The sequence below is a fragment of the Hypanus sabinus genome, chromosome 9 (genome assembly GCF_030144855.1).
Source record: "Hypanus sabinus isolate sHypSab1 chromosome 9, sHypSab1.hap1, whole genome shotgun sequence".
Classification (NCBI taxonomy): Eukaryota; Metazoa; Chordata; class Chondrichthyes; order Myliobatiformes; family Dasyatidae; genus Hypanus; species Hypanus sabinus.
In genome coordinates this window covers 38,740,093-38,761,513 of record NC_082714.1, presented here as the reverse complement: position 1 = coordinate 38,761,513, position 21,421 = coordinate 38,740,093, and the positions used below count along the sequence as shown (strand labels likewise).

At 38.8% G+C, this 21,421-nt stretch overlaps 2 protein-coding genes across 3 annotated transcripts in view; one reads left to right on the top strand and one right to left on the bottom strand.

Annotated features, from left to right (window-relative positions):
- The window catches only part of arpc1b (actin related protein 2/3 complex, subunit 1B), a 53,168-nt gene extending 47,881 nt beyond the window's left edge, over positions 1-5,287 (top strand). The window contains exons 9-10 of the mRNA XM_059979500.1: positions 2,010-2,100; positions 4,797-5,287. Of these exons, the coding sequence (XP_059835483.1) occupies positions 2,010-2,100; positions 4,797-4,835 (130 nt within the window). The 3' untranslated portion in view covers positions 4,836-5,287. The remainder of the gene's footprint in view (positions 1-2,009; positions 2,101-4,796) is intronic.
- An 8,250-nt stretch (positions 5,288-13,537) lies between these two features.
- The window catches only part of wipi2 (WD repeat domain, phosphoinositide interacting 2), an 84,074-nt gene continuing 76,190 nt past the window's right edge, over positions 13,538-21,421 (bottom strand). For both annotated transcript variants that reach the window (XM_059979498.1, XM_059979497.1), the window contains 2 exons: positions 17,370-17,500; positions 13,538-14,383 (listed from right to left, as the gene is read on the bottom strand). In XM_059979498.1, the coding sequence (XP_059835481.1) occupies positions 14,265-14,383; positions 17,370-17,500 (250 nt within the window). In that variant the 3' untranslated portion in view covers positions 13,538-14,264. The remainder of the gene's footprint in view (positions 14,384-17,369; positions 17,501-21,421) is intronic.

Below are 21,421 nucleotides of genomic sequence, written 5' to 3'. Positions count from 1 at the left end.
TTCCACTTTCAGCTCCTTATGCCATTCTTCTGCCCAATTCATATTCTTGTCCATGAACTCCTGAGATTTCTTACTATCCTCATTATCCTCTGCAACTTGGTGAAATTTTATATCACCTCCTAACTATGCAGAGATCCTCCAGAGACTCAGACTAGAAATGGTTGTAAAATTTGCCAGTTGAAGTGGACTACAAACTAATTCTGTGGTTTAGGTGGAAGGCATGGATCCAGAGTGAAGTAGTAGTTTGAGAAATGGAGATTGTATCTACAATGAAAACCAAATGGGCTGCTGAACTTTTATTTCCAAACCCAAATATTTGACTTAGAATACAACTTGCTGAAAGAGCTTCCATTAATCACCCTTTCTCCCCATATGGTAGGTGTGAATGTCAGTGGGACTGACTGGTTACAAATACCACACCTATCCTGTGATAAGATGAACCTGCTTAGAGATCAGCTTTGTCACATGTACATTACAACATACAGTAAAATGAGTTGCTTGCAACAAATCAAATCTGTGAGAATTTTACTGAGGGCAGCCTGCAAGTCTCGCCAGGCTTCCAGTGCCAATAAAGCTTGTCCACAATTCACTAACCCTTCCTTTGTATGGAACTGTGCTATATTTTCTGATATCAGAAACAAATTCTGACAAGTCAGTAGTGAGGCTTTTCACCTTTAACATTAAATAGTAAAATATCAGATGTGTACCCAGAGCTATCTTGTTCCTTTCAAGTGGTTAAATCAAAGTTGAGGTTCAACTCATGTTTACTGCAGTGTTGTCTACTCAACCAGGCAGCCTAAACATTTTGTTGTTTACTACTTGTTCAATAGAGGCAAAGTGAATAAACTTCACAAGAATAATTTATTTTGTTATTGCTAAAATATAGTTCCTGCTGATCAGAATTAAGGTTTCTTTCACCCATTAAAATAATTCAGTCCTTTCAAATAGAAATGTTCCCATGGCATTGTCTTGTAATTCTAAAGGTTTTTGTTTTACATGCTTTTCCCACGATTGGTCTATTTCTTGTTCACTAGCATCTCTAGACTTCGATAAATACATTTGGTTACTGTTTGAATTATATCAATAGAACCTTTCGCAGCTGCAGGGAATGGATTTGCAAGTACTGTCCTCTGAAAAAATTTCAGCTGCATTTTTGAACTGTGGTTGCTTTCCATTCTGATAGGTCATGAAAAGCAAAGAACTGGACACTGCTGTCACTGTTCCTGTACAAGCCCAAAAATTGATCCAGTTATGTTGCAGCCTGGGCACTATCTGCACCAGAACAATATTATGTAGTGCTTTTCCAACTCAACCCGACTTCCAAAGAATATTAACTTGAAGTTTACCCCACACTCTTTAAAACATGGTGGGGGCATAAAGCTTGCATTTCTGGCTTTTACTTTTGGATTCTATAGGAAATATAGCCTTTGGTGGCAGCTACAGTACTGACACAGTTCACCCATTTGTCTACAGAAGACCATAAAACATAGGAGCAGAATTAGGCCATTCAGCCCATCAAGTCTGCTCTGCCATTCTATCATGGCTGATCCCAGGTAAATGAACACATTCCTAGCTTCCAGTTCAACAGAGCAATCAGAACTATCTGCAATATCTTTGGTCTTATAAACAGCACTGAAGTCTAATCCTTAGGTTTTTCCTCTTAAATTTTTTACTAAATTTATTTCATCTCTGCTGGGTGCTCTGATTTACTAGCCACAGCATGGTGAATGCTTGAACAGACCCAAACCTATAAGTGAATCTCTAGTCTATGACATCACTACTATCCTACACATTCAATCCATCTTGGAACCAGTTCTTAGTAAGGTGACCAGGAATCGTTTAATATGAAAGATCTGTAGTAAGCGACTTGGTACTTTAGAGAGGATTGTTTCATTCACTTTATACAAATTTCTACTTTCAAATTTCATTGAACAACATTGCCTCTTTTTGAACTTCAGAGATGAAAAAAGAAAATACAAATTTTCTTTAACTCTTTATTTTCATTGCAGCCAAATATCCAGTCTTGAGGGTGGAAAAAAGAATTGCACTAAGTTTTGCACCACTGGCATGGATGGCGGAATGGCAATCTGGGACTTAAAGGTAAAACCAAGCACTTTCAATAGTTACACTGAGCTTTCTAAACCTACACAGCTCTGCAGTTTCATTTACCCCAATAGATAAAGTTATATTAAGAAAAGTGTTCCTGAAAATTACTGCAGCAAATTGCAAGTCCACTTTCCACTGTGGCACTGGGACAAACTGGCCAGCAAGTTTTTAATACTGAGGAATTGAGTATTGCCTGATATGTCACTTTACACTCCACCCCTTATACTCATGCTGACACAATCATTGTCTGACTGATTTCATATACCTTGCTGCTTCCATTTGCCAAGAGGAATTTTATCATTTACTGTATTCATTGTGTTTTTATGCTTGTGCTTTTTATGTTACATTGGATCTGGAGTAACAATCAATTTGTTCTCTTTGATGCTCATGTACTAAAGAATGACAGTAAATAAACTTAAAAGCAACAGCTATTACTTGAGGAAACTGCTGGTACCTACTATTAAACTCATCACCCGTATAAGTCCAGAAAGATGGAAGTCTAAAAAGAATGAGCAATGTGTGAATGTGGATGACAACACAATGTTATAGATACTGCATATCACAAATTATTGATTGCTATGCCAGCTCTATATTTATTTTCTGCTTCATTCGCTGCTCAGGTGAGGGAAACCTTGTGTGATTCATTTTTCCTGAATACCAACCTCATCATTTTCCATTTAAGGCATTGAGCTGTTCCTTCCAGAGGCCTAATTGCACCATCTGGCCACTAGCAAGGATCAAGAGTCTCTTTCATTTTTCCAACAGAAAGAGCAAAATCTCCACCCACTATCAGCTTTAGTGGCCCCATCTGGCACAGATTAATTATTGAAATATATAACAATCTCAACTTATGAATTAGGAACAGGCTTCTTGACTATGCTCAACAGTCCACTAAGATAGCAGCAAGTAAATCATAGAGAAGTACAGCCCATAAACAGCCCCCTTCATCCATTTAGTCCATGCCAAAAAACCATTTAAACTGCCTCTTCCCAACAACCTGCACTGGGATCACAGCCCTCCAACTCCCTACTATCCATGTGCCTATCTTTTAACATTGAAATCAAACTCGCATGGAGCACTTTTGCTGGCAGCTCGTTCCACACTCCCACAACCCTCTGAGTGAAGCAGTTTCCACTCATGTTTCCCTTGAACTTCTCACCTTTCACCCTTAAGCATTGACCTCTGGTTGTAGTCTCACCCAACCTCAGTGGGGTAAAAGCTTGATTGCATTTACCCAGCAAACACGAGGAAATCTGCAGATGCTGGAAATTCAAACAACACACACAAAATGCTGGTGGAACACAGCAGGCCAGCAGAGACAGAGGAATTGTGAGAAGGGGATAGCATTTTTGCAAGAGACAGGGTGGGAAGAGGAATAGTCCAGGTAGCTGTGAGAGTCCGTAGGTAGGCTTATAGTAGATATCAGTAGATAAGCCGTCTCCAGAGATGGAAACAGAAAGATCAAGAAAGGGGAGGGAGGTGTCAGAAACGGACCAGGTAAATTTGAGGGCAGGGTGAAAGTTGGAGGCAAAGTTAATGAAGTCAATGAGCTCAGCATGTGTGCAGGAGGCAGCACCAATGCAGTTGTCGATGTAGCGAAGGAAAAGTGGGGGACGTATACCCGTATAGACTTGGAACATGGACTGTTCCACAAAGCCAACAAAAAGGCAGGCATAACTGGGACCCATACGGGTGCCCATGGCTACACCCTTGGTTCGGAGGAAGTGGGAGGAGCCAAAGGAGAAATTATTGAGAGTAAGAACTAATTCTGCTAGACGGAGGAGAGCGGTGGTAGAGGAGAATTGGTTAGGTCTGGAATCCAAAAAGAAGTGAAGAGCTTCAAGACCGTCCGGGTGGGGGATGGAGGTATATAAGGACTGGACGTCCATGGTGAAAATAAGGCGGTGGGGGCCAGGGAATTTAAAATCATTGAAAAAATTCAAAGCATGAGTAGTGTCACGAACATAGGTGGGCAGAGATTGAACGGGGGGTGGGGGGGGATAAGACAGTGTCAAGGTATGCAGAAATGAGTAACCCTAAGATTTTGGATACCTCTATCAAATCTCCTGTCAGTCTTCTATACAGTACTGTATTCTTAGAATACAGTACAAATCTACTCAAACTTATAATTTGAGCCCTACAGACCTGGCAACATCCTTATAAATTTTTTTGATTTCTTTCAACCTTGTTTACATCTTTCCTGTAGGTATGTAAACAAAACTGTCCACTAATCCCAGGCCTCCAGTAAGAGAGGCAACCCTCTATAATCACTCTGGCTTCTCCTGCAAAGCCAATGTCTAATCCAATTTACGATCTCTTCCTGAATGCCAAGCGACTGAACCTTCTTAACCAGCCTCCCATGCAGGACCTTGCCAAATGCCTTACTAAAATTCATGTAGGTCAGATTATAATTTCATCTTTCTTCCCACCCTCATATCTGGTAACCAGAATCTTGCCAATATAGCATGCTGAAATAAAAGCAACAACAAAAAAAGTGTGAACACAAAGTAGAGAAAATGTGTGTTTCTTTGAAGTTGAAGCATTTCCTCATTAGGATCAGCTTCATTCAATTAGTACTTTTAAAAACTTATGCTCATCAAGATCTGAGTCTGTTCATTGCTGATACTAATAGCTTTAAATTGTGAAATGTCTATTAACATCTTTCATTGCAAAAATCTTTATTTTTCCAGACTCTGGAGGCTGAATTGAAAGATTTGAAGATTGTTTGAATCATGGGACCAGTCTCCTTGAAATATGCAACTTATTTAATTGCTCAGCCAATCTTTGCCACACCCTCTCAAAGCAATTCAATCTCAGCTTATCTCATTTAATGCAAATAGTGCTGAAATGATTATCATACTTTAATAGTAATCCTGTACCTAATGAAATAACAGTAAGGCCTGCTACTCTCAGAAGGTACAAGAGCCTCCCATTCAGAAACTGCTTTGCAATGACTCTGTGCTCTAGCGTTTCAATACTGCATAAGGTGCCTTGGGCAAGTCCCAGTTCCTATCCTCAGGGGTTTGTCAGTTTAAACAAGATTATTCTTTTAACTGAAAAAAATGAATAATAAATGTGTGCTATTTAGTCGTTTTGAGCTATCTTTGCTGGTCATAAGATGAATTCTGTTTCAAAGCTCTTGGAATAATAAAATGAACTATGAACCAAAGTTTAGTTTTCCTTCTTTAAAATTATTTGAGTAATCATTTCACATTGAACAAAAGCAAACTATCACACTGTAAGGAGAACTGGAAGGAAGTTTCCAGTAAGACCAAATATTGAGAAATTTCAAACACGAGTAAATCTGCAGGTGCTGGAAATACAAGCAACATACACAAAATGCTGGAAAAACTCAGTAGGTCAGGCAGCATCTATGGAAAACAGTAAACAATCAAAAATTTGGGTCTATTGGAAAAAAAGATGAGAAGTCAGAGTAAGAAGGTGGGGGGAGGGGAGGAAGAAGTACAAAGTGATAGGTGAAACTGGGAGAGGAGTGAAGTAAAGAGCTGGGAAGTTGAGTGGTGAAAGAGATAAAGGACTGGACAAGGGGGAATCTGATAGGAGAGGGAAGAAGTCCATGGAAGAAAGGGAAGTGGGAGGGGCACCAGAGGAAGGTGATGGTCAGTTGAGTGGGAAATGGGAATGGAGAATGGTGAGAGGGAGGCAATCACCAGAAGTTCAAAAAAACCAAATGTTCATGCCAGATGGAATACAAAGTGTTGCTCTACCAACCAGAGTGGGGCCTTATTGCGGCAGTGGATAAGGTCATGGACTGACATGTCGGAATGGGGAAGTAGATTTGAAATGGTGAACAGAGAGTAGGTGTTGGCAAAGTGGTCTCCTAATCTATGTTGGGTTTCAGTGATATACTGTAGACGACTCCAACAGCCTCGCAGTTGAAGTATCACCTCACCTGGAAAGACTTAGGGGCTCTGAGTATTGAGGGAGGTGGTGCAGAGCAAGTTTGGCACTTGCTCCTCTTGCAAAGTACCAGGAAGGAGATCAGTAGGGAGGGGTGAATGGACATCAGAGTCGCATAGTGAACTATCACTGTGAAAGGCGGTAAGTGGGGACTGAGTAGGGAAAGATGTGCTTGGTATTGGGATCCTGTTGGAGAAGGCGGAAGTTACTGAGAATCATCTGCTGGGCACAGAGGCTACTGGGGTGGTAGATGAGGACAAGAGGAGCCATATCCTTGGTGGGGTGGCCAGAAGATGGGATGAGAAGTGGAAGAAGCGCAGATGAGGGCAGTGTTGATGGTGGAGGAAGGAAAACCCCTTTCTTTGAAGGACATCTTATTAGTCCTGGAATGAAAAGCCTCATCTTGAGAGCAGATGTGACCATAAGACATAGGAGCAGAATTAAGCCATTTCATCATTGCTGACCCCAGATCCCACTCAACCCCATATACCTGCCCTCTCACCATATCCCTTAATGCCCTGACCATTCAGGAAATATCAACTTCTGCTTTAAATATACCCACAGACTTGGCCTTCACTGCAGTCTGGCAGAACATTCCACAGAACACCACACTTTGGCTAAAAAATATTCCTCCGTTTTCAAACGTCACCCCTTAATTTTGAGGCTGTGCCCTCTAGTTCCAGATACCCCCACCAGAGGAAACATCCTCTTCACATCCACCCTATCTAGTCCTTTCAACATTTGATAGGTTTCATTGAGATCCCCACACACTGTTCTAAATTCCAGAGTACAGACCCAAAGCTGCCAGATGTTCCTCATATGTTAACACCTTCTTTTCCAGAATCATCCTTGTGCACCTTATCTAGACTCTCTCCAATAACAATACATTCTTTCTGAGATATGGGGCTGATAGCCTGACTATTGTCTTATAAAGCTTCAGCATTTTCCATGCTTTTATATTCTATTGCTCTTGAAATAAATGCCAACATTCAACTTGCCTCCTTTCCCACAGACTCAACCTGTGAATTAACATTCTGGGAGTCTTTCACAAGAACTCCTAAGGCCCTCTGCACCTATGATGTTTGAATATTCTCCATTTAGATAATACTCTGCACTATTGTTCCTTTTTACCAAAATGCATTCTCATACATTTCCTTACACTGTATTCCACCTATCACTTTTTTGTCCAAGTCCTGCTGCAATCACATTGGTTCCTCAGCACTACCTTTGTATCATCCAGTCTTCCATTCCACTATCCAAATCATTGACAATGTGAAAAGTAACGGTCCCAGTACTGACCCCTGAGAAACACCACTAGTCACTGGCAGCCAAACAGGAAAAAACCTTTTATTCCCACTTGCGGTCTCCTGCATGTCAGCCATTCCTCTATCCATGCCAGTACATTTCCTGTAACACCATAGGATTTTATCTTGTTAAGCAGCCTCACGTGAGGTACCTTGTCAAATGCCTTCTGACTATCTAAGTAAATGACATCCACTGCCTCTCCTTTGTCCACCCTGCTTGTTACTTCCTTGAAGAATTCTAACAGATTTGTTGGGCAAGACTTCCTTTAACAGAAATCATGCTAACTTTGACATTCTATCATTAGTCTCTAAGTATCCCAATGACTTCAACACTTCCCCAACCACTATAATTTCCTCTCTTTTGTCTTCCTCCCGTCTTAAAGGGCAGCATGACATTTGCAGTTTTCCAGTCCTTCAGAACTTACAAGTAATTCTTGAAAGATCATGGCCAATGAATCCATTAATTCTTCATTAACCTCTTTCAGGACTCTGGGATGTCGTCCATCTGGTCCTGATAACTTATCCACCTTAAGACTTTTTAATAAGCCTAGCACTTTTTTGTAATAGCACTCCTGCTCCGACTCTCTCAGACCTCTGGCACACAGCTGGTGTCTTTCAGAGTAAAGACTGAAGCAAAGCACTTAAGTTAATTTGCTATTTCTTTATCCCTCATTATGACTTCACCAGTATCATTTTCCAGAGGTCCAATATTAACTCTCACCTCCCTTTTATTCTTTAGAGAACTGAAAAAGCTTTTGAAAAAAATTATTGGCTAGTTTGCCCTCACATTTCATCTTTTTCCTTATAGCTTTTTTAGTTGCCTTTCGTTGGATTCAAAAACTTCCCAATTTAAGGTCCACCTGGGGAGATAGTATATTGGGATTGGTTATCCATTGGGGAAATAAGACGATTCGTGCCAGGGAATTTAAAGTCAATGAAAAGATCCAGGGTGTGTCTGGTGTAATGGATGTAGGTAGGAAGGGACTGAACAAAGGGGGATAAAACAGAATCGAGGTACGCAGATATAAATTTGGTGGGGCAGAAAAAATAGGTCTACCTGGACAGGGAGATTTTGGATCTTGGGTAGGAGGTAGAACCAGAAGGTGTGGGGTAATGGAACTATGAGGTTGGTGGGAGTGGAAGATCCCTAGAGTTATCAAAGTCAGTGATGGTGTGGGTGCTCCTTAGTGGGGTCCTGCTTGAGATGTATGAAGAGGTGTGAGTTACCTGGCCTCAGCAAGGTAGAGGTCAGTCCACCAGGCTACTACAGCAACCCCCCTCCCCATCTGCAGGTTTGATGGTGAGGTCAGGATTCGTGCGGCATGGAAAGCTGTGCGTTCAGGTGTGAGGCTTGAATCGAAGGGAGGGGTAGTAAAGTCGAGACGTTGGCAGTTAGCAATAAAAAGATACAGTGGAGGGTTGAAGATGGCCATCTGAGAACATTTAGTCTTTTACTGTGGTGTCAACCCACCCCATTGAAGGTTAACAGTAGTTAGCACTACTTTTCACAGCTTTGTGAATGCTTCTGTGGCTTTCACTGAGGAAACCACTGTTCTTCATTAAACGTATTTTGACTATCTCTAATGTTGGGAGGAAGTCATCTGTCCATAGACTGTACAGAGACAGTGGGGCATTTAACAGAAATACTTTTCTTAATACAGTAATTATAACCTAGAATGCATTGCCTAAGTGGAAGCAGATTCAGCAGGAATGTACTTTATAGGTTGGGGGGGGGGTGAGGGGAAGCGGGCAAACTAGAGGTTTAGATTGGTTGTCCAGTTCACTTAAAGGACAACTGAGTCCATTAGCCCACTCCAGCTTTTCTAGTCATATCTTTTATAAGTATTTATCGATTCTACCTAGAGGTCTAAACCCCAACCCCCCCCCCCCCCCCCCCGGCAAGATGTTGGTGCCTTTATGTTCTTTTCATTTGTTAGCTATTTATAATTATCCATAACATGTGCTTTGGTGCCATCTCGTGGTGTTCGTGAGAGCTGTAGTACACAAAGCAATACAGTTTAGAATCCAAGATCCACTTATGCTAACCCTACTAGGCTATCAATTTCTCCCAGACTCTGCCACTCGCCTACATACTAAGGAATGTAATTTAATCTACAAGGAAATAAAGGTAATGGAACTATAATGTTATGAAATATATATTGAAACTAAAGCTCCTGGTGAAAATTCTCTCAATCACAGGAAAACGTGCTAAATTCACCAGAAGTCACAATGGATTGTGGGTTGTGAAGGCAGCAGCTCTACTAGTTGCTAAATTTACCTAATCAATTAAGTAAAGCTTTTTTTCTGATGTACCTTAGAGATTGCAGTGTGCCCTAAAGTTTCCTTCTTGCCACGCAGTGACATCCATAATCATTTGTAAACAAACCCTAAGGATAAGAATGTGGCAGCTTAGATGAGGTCTACTGGCTGAAGAGACAGGGAAAAAACAAAGCAGAAACTGTGGTCTTAGGTCTAAATGAATGCCTGGTATCTGGAGTCAAATCTTTGGGGGTTGGGGCTATTGTTGGCGGTGAACAGATGAAACCGAAGATGAATCATAGAATTGTACAGCACTGGATAGACAATATGATAATATTCCATGACTTCCTGTTTATACGATACTGATAATAATTTCACTTTAACAAAACGACCCCATGTACTCACCTGCAAATTCTATAAACAAAATAGAATCAGAATCAGTTCAGCTTTAATAGCACTAGCATACGTCATGAAATTTCCTGTTTGTACTTTGCAATACACAATACTAAAAGCTATAAATTACAAAAAGTTAATATAAAGAATTAGTGCAAAAAGGGGAATAAAGAATGTAAAGTGACAAAATGAGGCATATGTTATGGATAGATGGTGATATCAGTTTGCCTAATACAGTTGATTCATGTCGTTTGTATTAAGGCCATGAAATTAGGGTATATTGAGGCAAATCCACAGTAAATAATTGAAGATTCAAAAATACACATCTCTACCAAATAAAAATCTGAAAGCATAAAAGCTGCTGCAACCAACTCAAATGAGACAAACTTGCAATTTATCCAAAGCAGCATCAATACATGTTACTCTCATAAGTCCAACTGGTAAATAATAGAATTTCCATTCAAAAGCTCTTTGTCTAAGCTTATCAGTTCCTGGTTGAATTCCGTTTATTTTTAAAACATACAGGAGTAAGCAGTTATTACCTGCCCTTATTTGTAACCCTGAATTTAAAAGTAACAATCAAAGGACCAAATCCAAATCCTGCACCAAATCCAGGCCTCACTTGGCAACCAGTTGTTAAGGCACTTTTCTAGCATCGAGGTCCTGACACCCTTTTAACTCTTGTGAAGGGCTGAACAGGAGGTTGGTTCATACTTCCAGTAGCCTGCTGCAGAAGTCTGAAGTAGATTATTCTGCATCACCTGAAACTTAGCTGCATCCAAACATCCTGATATCAATCAGCAAACCAGAAAATGTTTTTAAATAGTTGAAAGTGCTGTAAATACTTAGCAGGTCAAACATCATCTATGGAGGGAGAAAGAATTAACTTTTAAATACAGCTGATGACGAGTTGCCTTGAATTCTTCATTGATTATTGCCTTCAACTCCATAGCATCTACTGCAGTCATCACTGACTGATGATAAACTACAAAATTATTCTGCAGGATAATCAGCTTCAAAATTATAAGATGTTGAGTGGGAAATTCACTAAACATCCATAATCTATCTGTAGAGAGGTAGCTGAAAAGGGTGGGAAAATCAAAGTGGATAATATCTAGCACTTTTTTTATTTTTAATAATTTTCTGTTGAAAATGTTTATTACAGATTCATCAGTGCTAAAATGTGCAAATTTATTGTCTTCACATTGCAAAACACAATATTCACTTCACCAAATCAACTTTCAGTTATTAAAAACTTATATCGTAATTTTAATCAAAGTCAGGCGATGAAAGAATATCAGAAATGAAAAGGACCTCTTTTATAGAAGACGTCTCTTTCCAGCTTCTACTTCCTAATTTATTCAAAAATCCAATTGACTCAAGGTTAAAATCCTCCTCTGTGTCTCAAGATTTTTTTTCTGAATTAGAAAATAAATGCATCCTCACCAACAATTTTGCTGTCAGGAATAGGTTGCTGTATTATTGCTAGAATGGTTTTTTTTGGTAATAACTGTGGTGCATAACCATGGAACAATTAATGCTAAAAAAATTAATTACAACTCTAGGTTCATAATTCTAGATAGTAAAATTCTTGGGTGTATAAACTAAGGAAAATGTCAGTGTCCAAAACTAATTAAAACATACAAAATATAGTATTTTACTGTCCTGTACATAATTTGCTTACAACATATAGACCCTAATGTGCAAACAGAATTTGCAAATCATTGTCTGTATTTTTTCCAACATCTCTTGTTCTTTTCTTCACCATTTCACATTTCCTGAACCCCTCAAGTCTTGATTGATGGTTATCATAAACATTAAGTAGTTTACCTGGAGTACAATCAACTGGCCATTTTAGAACCAAACAGCAGCATAGCTTTACCAAATATTCTTATGCTACATCTAAGCAATTTTTGGATAGCATCAGATACTGTATATGAAAATAACCCAGCAGCATTATTTCTTGCACTGAACTAGAATACCTGATTACACTCAAATTTTCTTGAATATGATTATTAGGTGATCTAGTCCAATCAAACAAGAGCCTTTTCAGGTTGAAACACCTCTGCTGTATGAGTCTCTTCCAGTATCTCCCAGTGATAAAATTCTGTAGTTCGCTAACCCTTCAATGAAAATATCAGATCTTAATTTACTGCAGAAAAAAGTCTACAGATTAGCACAAGATGTGCAACATTTGTGGCTTCCCTTTTCAGTGCAATGTGACTAACAGAGCTTTTTCTCCCCCAACTCAAAGCACTACCAAGAATTACACAATCCCATTAAAGGAATAAAAACCTTCAACAAGTATAGTTTCCTTAAGGGAGGGGAAGGGTTTCTGCCCACTCCAAAGAATGTTTGAATACCACATACTTGTTGCTTGGGAGAACAATTTATGCACCACTGCTAATGTCTGCCATCCAACTTCTGAAAAATCAGTTTTTCAATTTGCTCCATCAGACTTAAAAAAATCATTTGAAGTGGAACATTTCAACACTGACATTAAAACTGTAGGTATTTTATCAACCACATTATTGTACAATTCTTATTACAAATTCAGCAAGAGGTCATGCAAAGCACCTTTCAGGACTTTTGCATTACAGTAGTTACCAGGTAGAATGACTAACTCTGGATGCACATTTCACCCAAGCATGATCACAGAAGCGAAGTTTAAAGAAAAGTGTGACTGAAAAGTTGCAGTATAGTTACTAATTTATCTCCATGTCTTTGTTATTGAAATGTCCGTTATTCACTACCTCAGAATTATGATGACTGGCACTTCATAACTAACAGATCTGCAGTAGATCTGCAGAAGAGTAATGACGAAACTTCTCTAACCACCAGGATTGACAAAGGAAATGCCATATTTTGAGTAGCTTTTGATCGTATCAATTGAAATAATGATACAAACTGAAGAATTACAACTGACTGAAGTGTGCCACAAGCCAGTATTCCCCCTCTATCTTAAACAGGTGGGTTTGTATTTTTGAGATGATCCAATTATCTGCAAACAATAAAAAGGTATCTCCCATGTCACTTAACATTGAAAATGGCCAAATTCCAGCAAACCAGTAGCTGTAAGTTACTTTCCTTAGCAGTTCTTAAAAAATGTTTATATTGCAGTATGATAATATTACAGTCACTCAACACATTCAAATGACAACACTCAAGGTTCACTTTACAGTTGTAAGATGAAGCATTAATTCCATGGTCCCATCTACATCAAATTTTAATAATTAGCATTTGAAATGTATTCAATAGCAGCAACTGTCAAAATAAAGAGTCATCCATTGCAAAAATTCCACTCACTACAGGAATTTCAAAAACAATTTGCTGTTGAGAGACTTCAGTATCAGCTGGGCACCAGGTAGCTGAAGCTTGGCCATTGAGACAGGAAATGCAAAATCAAACAACAATAAGTATACCAAATCTTTATAGAATCAAGTGGATTCAAAATATTAACTCCCCTCTCCCCTAGCTGTACGTATAGAAATGCAAGGAATCAGGTATAATGTCTTATATATCGCTTCTCTGAAAAAAAATCTACTATCACAAGATTAAAAAAAAACACATGGGATACCACCTTTTATTTTCAGAGTAACTTACAATTATCCACTCAATATTTAAACCCTTTGGATTAAGATTCATTCTTAGTGTCACACTCAATGAACAGTCTCTTTTGGAGCAAGTTTTAAAGTAAACTCAATAGTTATTTCCCCAAAGGAATGAAATTTGAAGGACCACAACTTCATACTGCTGAGTCCATTATTAGCAAATGGACAAAACCACACAGGAAATTACAGTTACAGGAGGCTGGAAGTGATTTTTTTTTAATTAAAAAAATGGGTTGGGATAAGGTTGCTACCTTATAACTTTGGAAACCAGTTTCCCTGAATGGAGGGACAAAATGTATTCTTGGGAAAACAACTGGACTGGCAATATTAAAGTGGCTCCTATATTCTCAAATCTTGGCACATGTAAACATGCAAAGCTATTAGGCTCCAAGGCTGCATGAGGTGGCAGTTTTTGGCTGAAAAGGGGAAAAATACATTATATTTAATCAAATTCTTCACATGAATAAAAGCCACTGGGGAAGAAAAACAATATATTTTGTTTTCAATATTATAGAATTAAACTACAGCTACAATTTCTTTTTCATTTTTAAAATGTTCCTTCCATATTTTTCTTCACTCTGTCCTGCAACAATAAAAGTCTGCAGCAGCATCACAATTCAATCTACTGCAAGTGTTCTCTCCCAGCATGTACCAGTGTACAACTCAACAATCACTCGCTCTTGAGAATCAGGGGAGGAGTCTCATTGTCCTCATCCATTCGCAGTGTGCCAATATTCAAATCATCGTCTGGGTCAATTCCACCCACTGCTCCTTGGTCCTCTGGGTAGGCTGCATTGAAGAGATAATATTAAAATACAAGTTCCAGTTATTTCAGCAACTAATATCGGCATACATTGGAATACAGTCAATGCAGTAAAGCTCTAATTGATATAGTTTAAGTGCACATCATTCCATATTGAAAAAGTTAACAAATCTGATTTTACAAAGCTAATGAATCTTGGAGAAAACTTAGTGAAAGAAGAGCAGACCTGGGTACTTAACATTCCAGGGTAAAGATTGTTATCAATACCTACAAAATGTTCAAAGTCAATTTATTATCAACACGCACTTCTGCTCCCTGACACTTTCGCATTTCAGACATTCTGCTGGTGTCTTCCACTGAATGACACAGAGTTCTTATTAAGTTCCTCTGCCAATTCTTTGTCCCATATACTACCTCTTCAGCGTCATTTTCCAGCAGTCCAATATCTACTCTCACCTCACTTTTATTCTTTATGTATCTGAAAAAACTTTTGGTATTAGAACTTAGAAATTTACAGCACATTACAGGCTCTTCAGCCCACAATGTTATGTCAACCATGTAACTGACTCTAGAGACTGCCTAGAATTTCCTTAGCACATAGCTCTCTATTTTTCTAAGCTCCATGTACCTATCAAGAGGCTTTTAAAAGACCCTACTGTAACTACTTCCACACACCCACCACCCTCTGTGTGAAAAACCTACCCGACATCCCCTTGGTACCTATTTCCAATCACCTTAAAACTATGCCCCCTCATGTTAGCCCTTTTCAACTGTGGGGAAAAAGCCTCTGGCAATCCACACAATCAATGCCCCTCATCATCTTATACGCCTCTATCAGGTCACCGTTCATCCTCTGTCACTCCAAGGAGTAAAGGCCAAGTTCACTCAACCTATTCTCCTAAGGTATGCCCTCCAATCCAGGCAACAACCTTGTAGATCTCCTCTGCACTCTATCGTATCCACATCCTTACTGTAGAGAGGTGACCAGAACTGAACACAGTACTCCAAGTAGGGTCTGACCAAGGTAACATATCCTCACGGGTCTTAAACTCAACCCTATGGCTGATGAATGCCAACACACCAGACACCTTCTTAACAGCATTATTATTATATTCTGTCTTTAAATTGCACCTACCAAAATGAACCACTAAGGAGAACGCTGTTATTGGAGAATTCAGGGAGACTGACGGTGAAAATATTGAACATGTTAAGGGGTATTATTAGATGCCAGATGTTTAAAAAAAGAGCAAATCCTCAAGGTCAGATGAAGTGTATCCCAGGCTGATATAGGAGACAAGTGGGGAGATCACTGGGGTCCTTAGACTGACTTAAATCTTCAGAATTATGCCAGGGAATCACAGGTATGCAAGTGTAACATCAGTGGTGGTGAAGTTATTAGAAAATTCCTTGAGGAACAGGATTAATCTATCCTTGAAAAGATAGTCAGCAGGGCTTTAATTAGGGGAAAATCCTCTCCAACCAACCTGACAAATTTTCAAAGAGCTAACAAAATATAATGATGAAGGAAGTGCAGTTGGTATAGTCCAGATAACTCTAGCAAGGCCATGGGAAACTAGTCAAAAGACTAGATCCCATTGTGTCCAAGGCAAGAAGGAAAAATTGGCACAAAATTGGGTTGATAACGGGAGACAGAGGGTGATGGTGGAGGATTGTTTTTGATTGAAAGCCTATGACCTGTGATGTTTGGACACTATTTGTTACACGTATTGATTATTTGGTTAGAAACGTAAGATGAATATGTTAACATATGACATGGAAATTGGTGCTGTTGATAATAAGAGTAATCTGAAGCTGCATGACAGTATCGATCAGTTAGTAAGAAGGCAAAAAATTGGCAGTTGCAACTCAATCCTAAAGCAGGAAGTGAGGCATTATAAAAGCACTAATAAGATCTGGACATGCACACTGAAAGATCAAGCTCAGGGAGTACTGAGGAACAGAGGGTAACACGTTTTCAGTATTACATAATAAAATTTCAAAGCTAAAAATGAGGAATTTAAAGCTCCCCCTTCAAATACCCACTGCTGAACTGATTACACCTTCAGTAAGCAGGGACTAATAATTCAACTGACATTTCCAACTTTAAGACAAACAATGACCTGTCTGTCTGAAGAGATCATGCCTAATAGAAGCTGGGTTCAAACTTAAACTTATTTCAATAACTTCTGATTTGAAAAGTGACTCCACTGCCAAAAATGAGTTTCTGTATTAGCCCTATCAATTACATCAACACATAAGTATTTCCAATGATCATAACATTTCATCTCCATAATTTGAATAGTCTAAACAATAATGGCTTGCAAAGACTGGCATTGTTTCTCGCTTTATCACTCCACTTTGTATAATTTATGAAGCTTTTGGTATGCATGTGGTCATACAGATTATAAAACCTATCCACATCTGGCTTCATCCTAGTAGTTACACAGCACTACTTGGACAAGACACCATCTTTATGACACTTATCTGAATGGTAAGAGAATTAGCAATATCAAATTGGCAGCAAATCTTTTCAGAACATATTCACGTTAACTAGAAAGTAATCATATTTACAATTTCTATTCTCCTCCTTTTATTCCATGGTCCACCGTCCTCTCCAAATAAATTATTACTTCAGCTCTTTACCTCTTCCACCTACCACCTCCTTGGTTCTTACATCATCCTCCTCCCACTTTCCTCCTCACATGGTCTTACCATCACTTGCTAGCTTGTACTCTTCCCTCCCCCTTCCCCACCTTTTTATTCTGGTTTCTGCCTCCTTCCTTTCCAACCCAGTAAAAAGGTCTCAGCTTGAAACATTGAATGTTTAGTCCTCTGCCTGTCCTGATGAGTTCTTCCTTCGTTTTGTGCATATTGCTTTATGCTTCAAATGAATCTTCTTTAATCCTCTTTTATCCAAACCTGTTGTCATATTCTATTCTTTTATCTATTCATAAATTAATGTAGTTTAAAATGTATTAAATATAACTAGGTGCAAGAACTGCAGTTCCTTACCATGCCGTGTTGGTGATGAAGGAGTATAGCTAACTTTGGCAGCAGGTGAACTGTATGTCTGAGATACTAATGGCCGATCGTGTGGTGAAGGCTCCAGAATTTCATTGGCAGGCTCTACACTACCATCTAACCTGTGAGGAGAAATTGAAAATCTTTTTAAAAAAAAGAACAAATGTGAAAATAATTCCCTCACATTTCTTCAACACCCACCCACCCCCGGCCCCAAAATTGTAACACATACCATCTAAACTACTAAAAGCAGGTTGAGTTTCTTTTCAGGTATCACCATTTTGATCTTCAATTCCTTTTTTCTGCTAAATTTCTCTTTATATTCTTCCTCTTCTCTTTTTCCTGATCACTAACACGTCACTTCTAAACTGCAGTTCCCTTTCTCGATACCAACTTATACCAAAATCATTGCAGTCTGGAAAATGATTACCTGTACTTTTTTTGTTTTGTGTGTATGAAATCAATTTAACTTAGTAAACCTGAATATTCCCAGCTGAAATTGCGTCCAGTGGGAAACTGGCCCAGCGAAATCCACACACAATTCATATAAGCCCAGCTGATACTTCTCCTAGATTGGCCATGCACCAAATGATGTCACAATCTGTGCATTGCTTGATTATAATATATATTGGTAACAAAATATTTATACTTAGAGTTAGTATGCAATCTACAATCTTAACAGAATTGTCACTGAACATCGTAAAAAATATATCCATTTATACCAACATTGTACACATTTGGACACTTGGCTGGTCAACATCAATACACAGGGGCACTTCATTCAAGTTATTAATTCTAACTGCAAATAGGTGAGGTCCCAGCATTTATCCTGTGGCACTCCACTAGTTAATGACCAACAACCTGAAACTGGCAAACAAAAAACAGGACAAATAGGTCAAATGGACTGCAGGAGGAAATTAGAGCACCCAGAGGAAACCCACACATTCTTGGGAAGGAACATACAAACACCTTATAGAGGATACCAGAATTGAATTCTGAACTCCAACACCCTGAACTGTATTAGCATCACACTAATTGCTAAGCTACTGAGTTGATAATCCAAAAAAGTCCTCTTCATGGAGTTCCAACCTATACAGACGTCAGTTCCTGATGAAAGGTCTCAGCCTGAAACATTAACTATTATTCCACTCCAGAGATGCTGCCTGACCCGCTGAGTTCCTCCAGCATTTTGCGTTTGTTAGACAAAGTGAGATGTCTCTGGTTGTTTGAAGTGGTAGATTCCTAGCACTGATATTTTAATCTTTATTCATGATCTTGAATGTTTTGATTCATCCTGACAGTAATATGTTGTTATTTTTCCAACTATTATTAAATTATCATTTACTAGTATTTAAATGTACTTCCAATGTGAAAATAGATATTAGGCCACATTGCTCCACCAGTTTTTGTTTTCTTTTATCTCTTTTCCTCTCTTTGCCTTCATCTATCATACCTGCCAGTGCCTCCACATCTGCCCCTGTTCTCCTCACCAACCTGGCATAACCTGCCTGTCACGTATCTCCTCAAGTCTACCAAGCACCTTGCACTCTTCAGCCATGATGGAATAGTGGAGCAGAATTGATAGACCAAATGGCAATGTTTTGCTCATATGTCTTACAGTCTTTTCTCAATCTATTACCCACAATTGTTATGTGTTCTTACTTTGTGCAGTAATCTTATCAAATGCCTTTCAGAAACCCAAATACATTACATCTAGTGGTTTACCTTTATTCATTTTGTACATTACATCCTAAAAAACTCAAGTAAGTTTTGTCAAACACAATTTCCCTTCCATGAAACCATACCAAATCTGTTTGTCTTTAGATTTCTAAATGTCCCACTTTTACTTTCTGTATTACTGATTCCGTAATTTCTCCAATGATAGATATTGGTCTACCAACTCACAATTTCTCATTTTGCCTTTTTTTTATATATAGTAACATTTCCTTTGCAGTTTTCCAATCCTCTGTGACTCCTCCAGAATCTATTAAATTTTAATTTATTCCAACTAACACAACACTTTCTTTGCAATCACTTCAAGACACAGGATGCAAGGGATTTGATCCAAGAATGTGTTAACTAGTTTGGCCAGAACTTATCAAATGATAAAAATAACTTTAAGCTCCCTCCTCTCCAGAGCTCCTTGACTATTTTATTGGCATTTATTTTATACTGCTTTTGCCATGATAATTATTTAGAATCTGAAGTCATTATTTAGAATGTCTTCCATTTCTGTTTCTCACTGTTAACACCTCCCCCCCCCCCCCCCCACCGCCCCTCCAATTGTCGGGTATCAGCATCATATTGAAATGCCAACCGGTACAAAGACTTTAATGTCACATGGTGCACACTGTAAAACCTAGCAATCCAAAGAAAGCAACAGGTTCAAGTGGAAGACAGACTATGATGGATGTGAAGTTCAAGCTGAAGAGCAACAGGAGTGGGAGAATGACAAAGGAAACCAAAAGAAAATGCCAGCAAAACAGCACTGGCTCATCTTCCAGCAGAGTAAAGGAATAAAGCATTAAAGTTTTATACAATTGTGTCGAATCCACACTTCAGTGGTTGATAATGGTTCACCAGTAGTTAGTCAAGAGAACACAAATGACAGATACTGGTGCTTCTCCTGCAAGGTTCTTCTTATGGTGGCCCTAATAAGTTTTCATCATGCTGGCATACAGGATTGCCCTCCTGAGACTGATCTCACTAATGTGAATGGCATATTTCTTTCATCAAATCCATGATCGCCTCCATATACCATTCTTGCCCCTTTCCTCCACGATGGCCACTGCAAGTGTTGCTGTTGCTTGGCTGTCTTCAGAGTTTGCCTTTAAGGGCTCAATTCTTCTTAGACGTTTAGTCAGAGTAATACAACATGGAACAGGGCCTTCAGCCCAATTTATCCATACCAACCAAGATGCCTGGCTAAGCCAATCCTGTTATCTGTGTTAGACTCATAATCCTCGTAACCCTTTTGTATCCATGTACCTGCCAATGTTATCAAAGCTGTATTTAATTAAGCCCAACCCTGTATTACACAGGTCCAATTTTAGCAGAGGAACTTGAGTCCACACCGACATAATGCTATTTTCTTTCTCACATTTTTTGGCCAATTTCTACTTTTATTGTGGGTTATACAACTATGCATTAGGGTTACATATGACATGGTTAACCCAATTTCAGGTCTATAAATTCCGTGTGAAAGCTCTGCTCACAAATATATGATATCTCATTATTAATGAGACATTATATCTCCTTGTGTATGTATATTTTATAAACCAAGTGTCAATTTGACACCTGCAATATATTCCCATTTCTGCCCATGTTAACTGTTCAGAATGACTGGAAGCTCCTAATACATTTAACTTGAGAGGCTTCCTCAGTACTGGAGGCAAATAAAGCTTAAAAAATACCATGAGAAACTTTTGACATGAACTCAATTGCAACAATATTATCAATATTAGATACAGCGGTGTTAGAAAGTTTGTGAACCCTGTAGAATTTTCTCTATTTCTGCATAAATATGACCTAAAATGTAATCAGATCTTCACACAATTCCTAAAATTAAATAGAGAACCCAATTAAATAAAACATTATACTTTTTCAGTTATTTATTGAGAAAAATGATCCAATATTACATGCACTTGTTGGGAGAAGTATGTGAACCTCTGGGGTAAAACTTGCTACAAGAGCTATTTGGATTCAGGTTTTCCAATCAATGAGATGAGATTGAGTTGTAGAGGTGCACTGCTCTCTTAAAAAAAGACACAAAGTCAGCTTACTGACAGAGCCTGCTCTTCTCAAGAAATTTCTATTTATATGATCCATGCCTTGATCAAAACAACTTTTAAAGGACCTTAGAAGAAGAATTGTAGAGATGCATGAAGCTGGAAAAGGCTCCAAAAGCATTTCTAAAAACCTGAACGTTCATCAGTCCACAGTAAGAGAAACTGTCTACATGTGGAAGAAACTCAGTACTGTTGCTACTTTCCCTACGAGTGGGCATCCTGCAAAGTGCACAAAGGGCAATTCTGAAGGAGGTG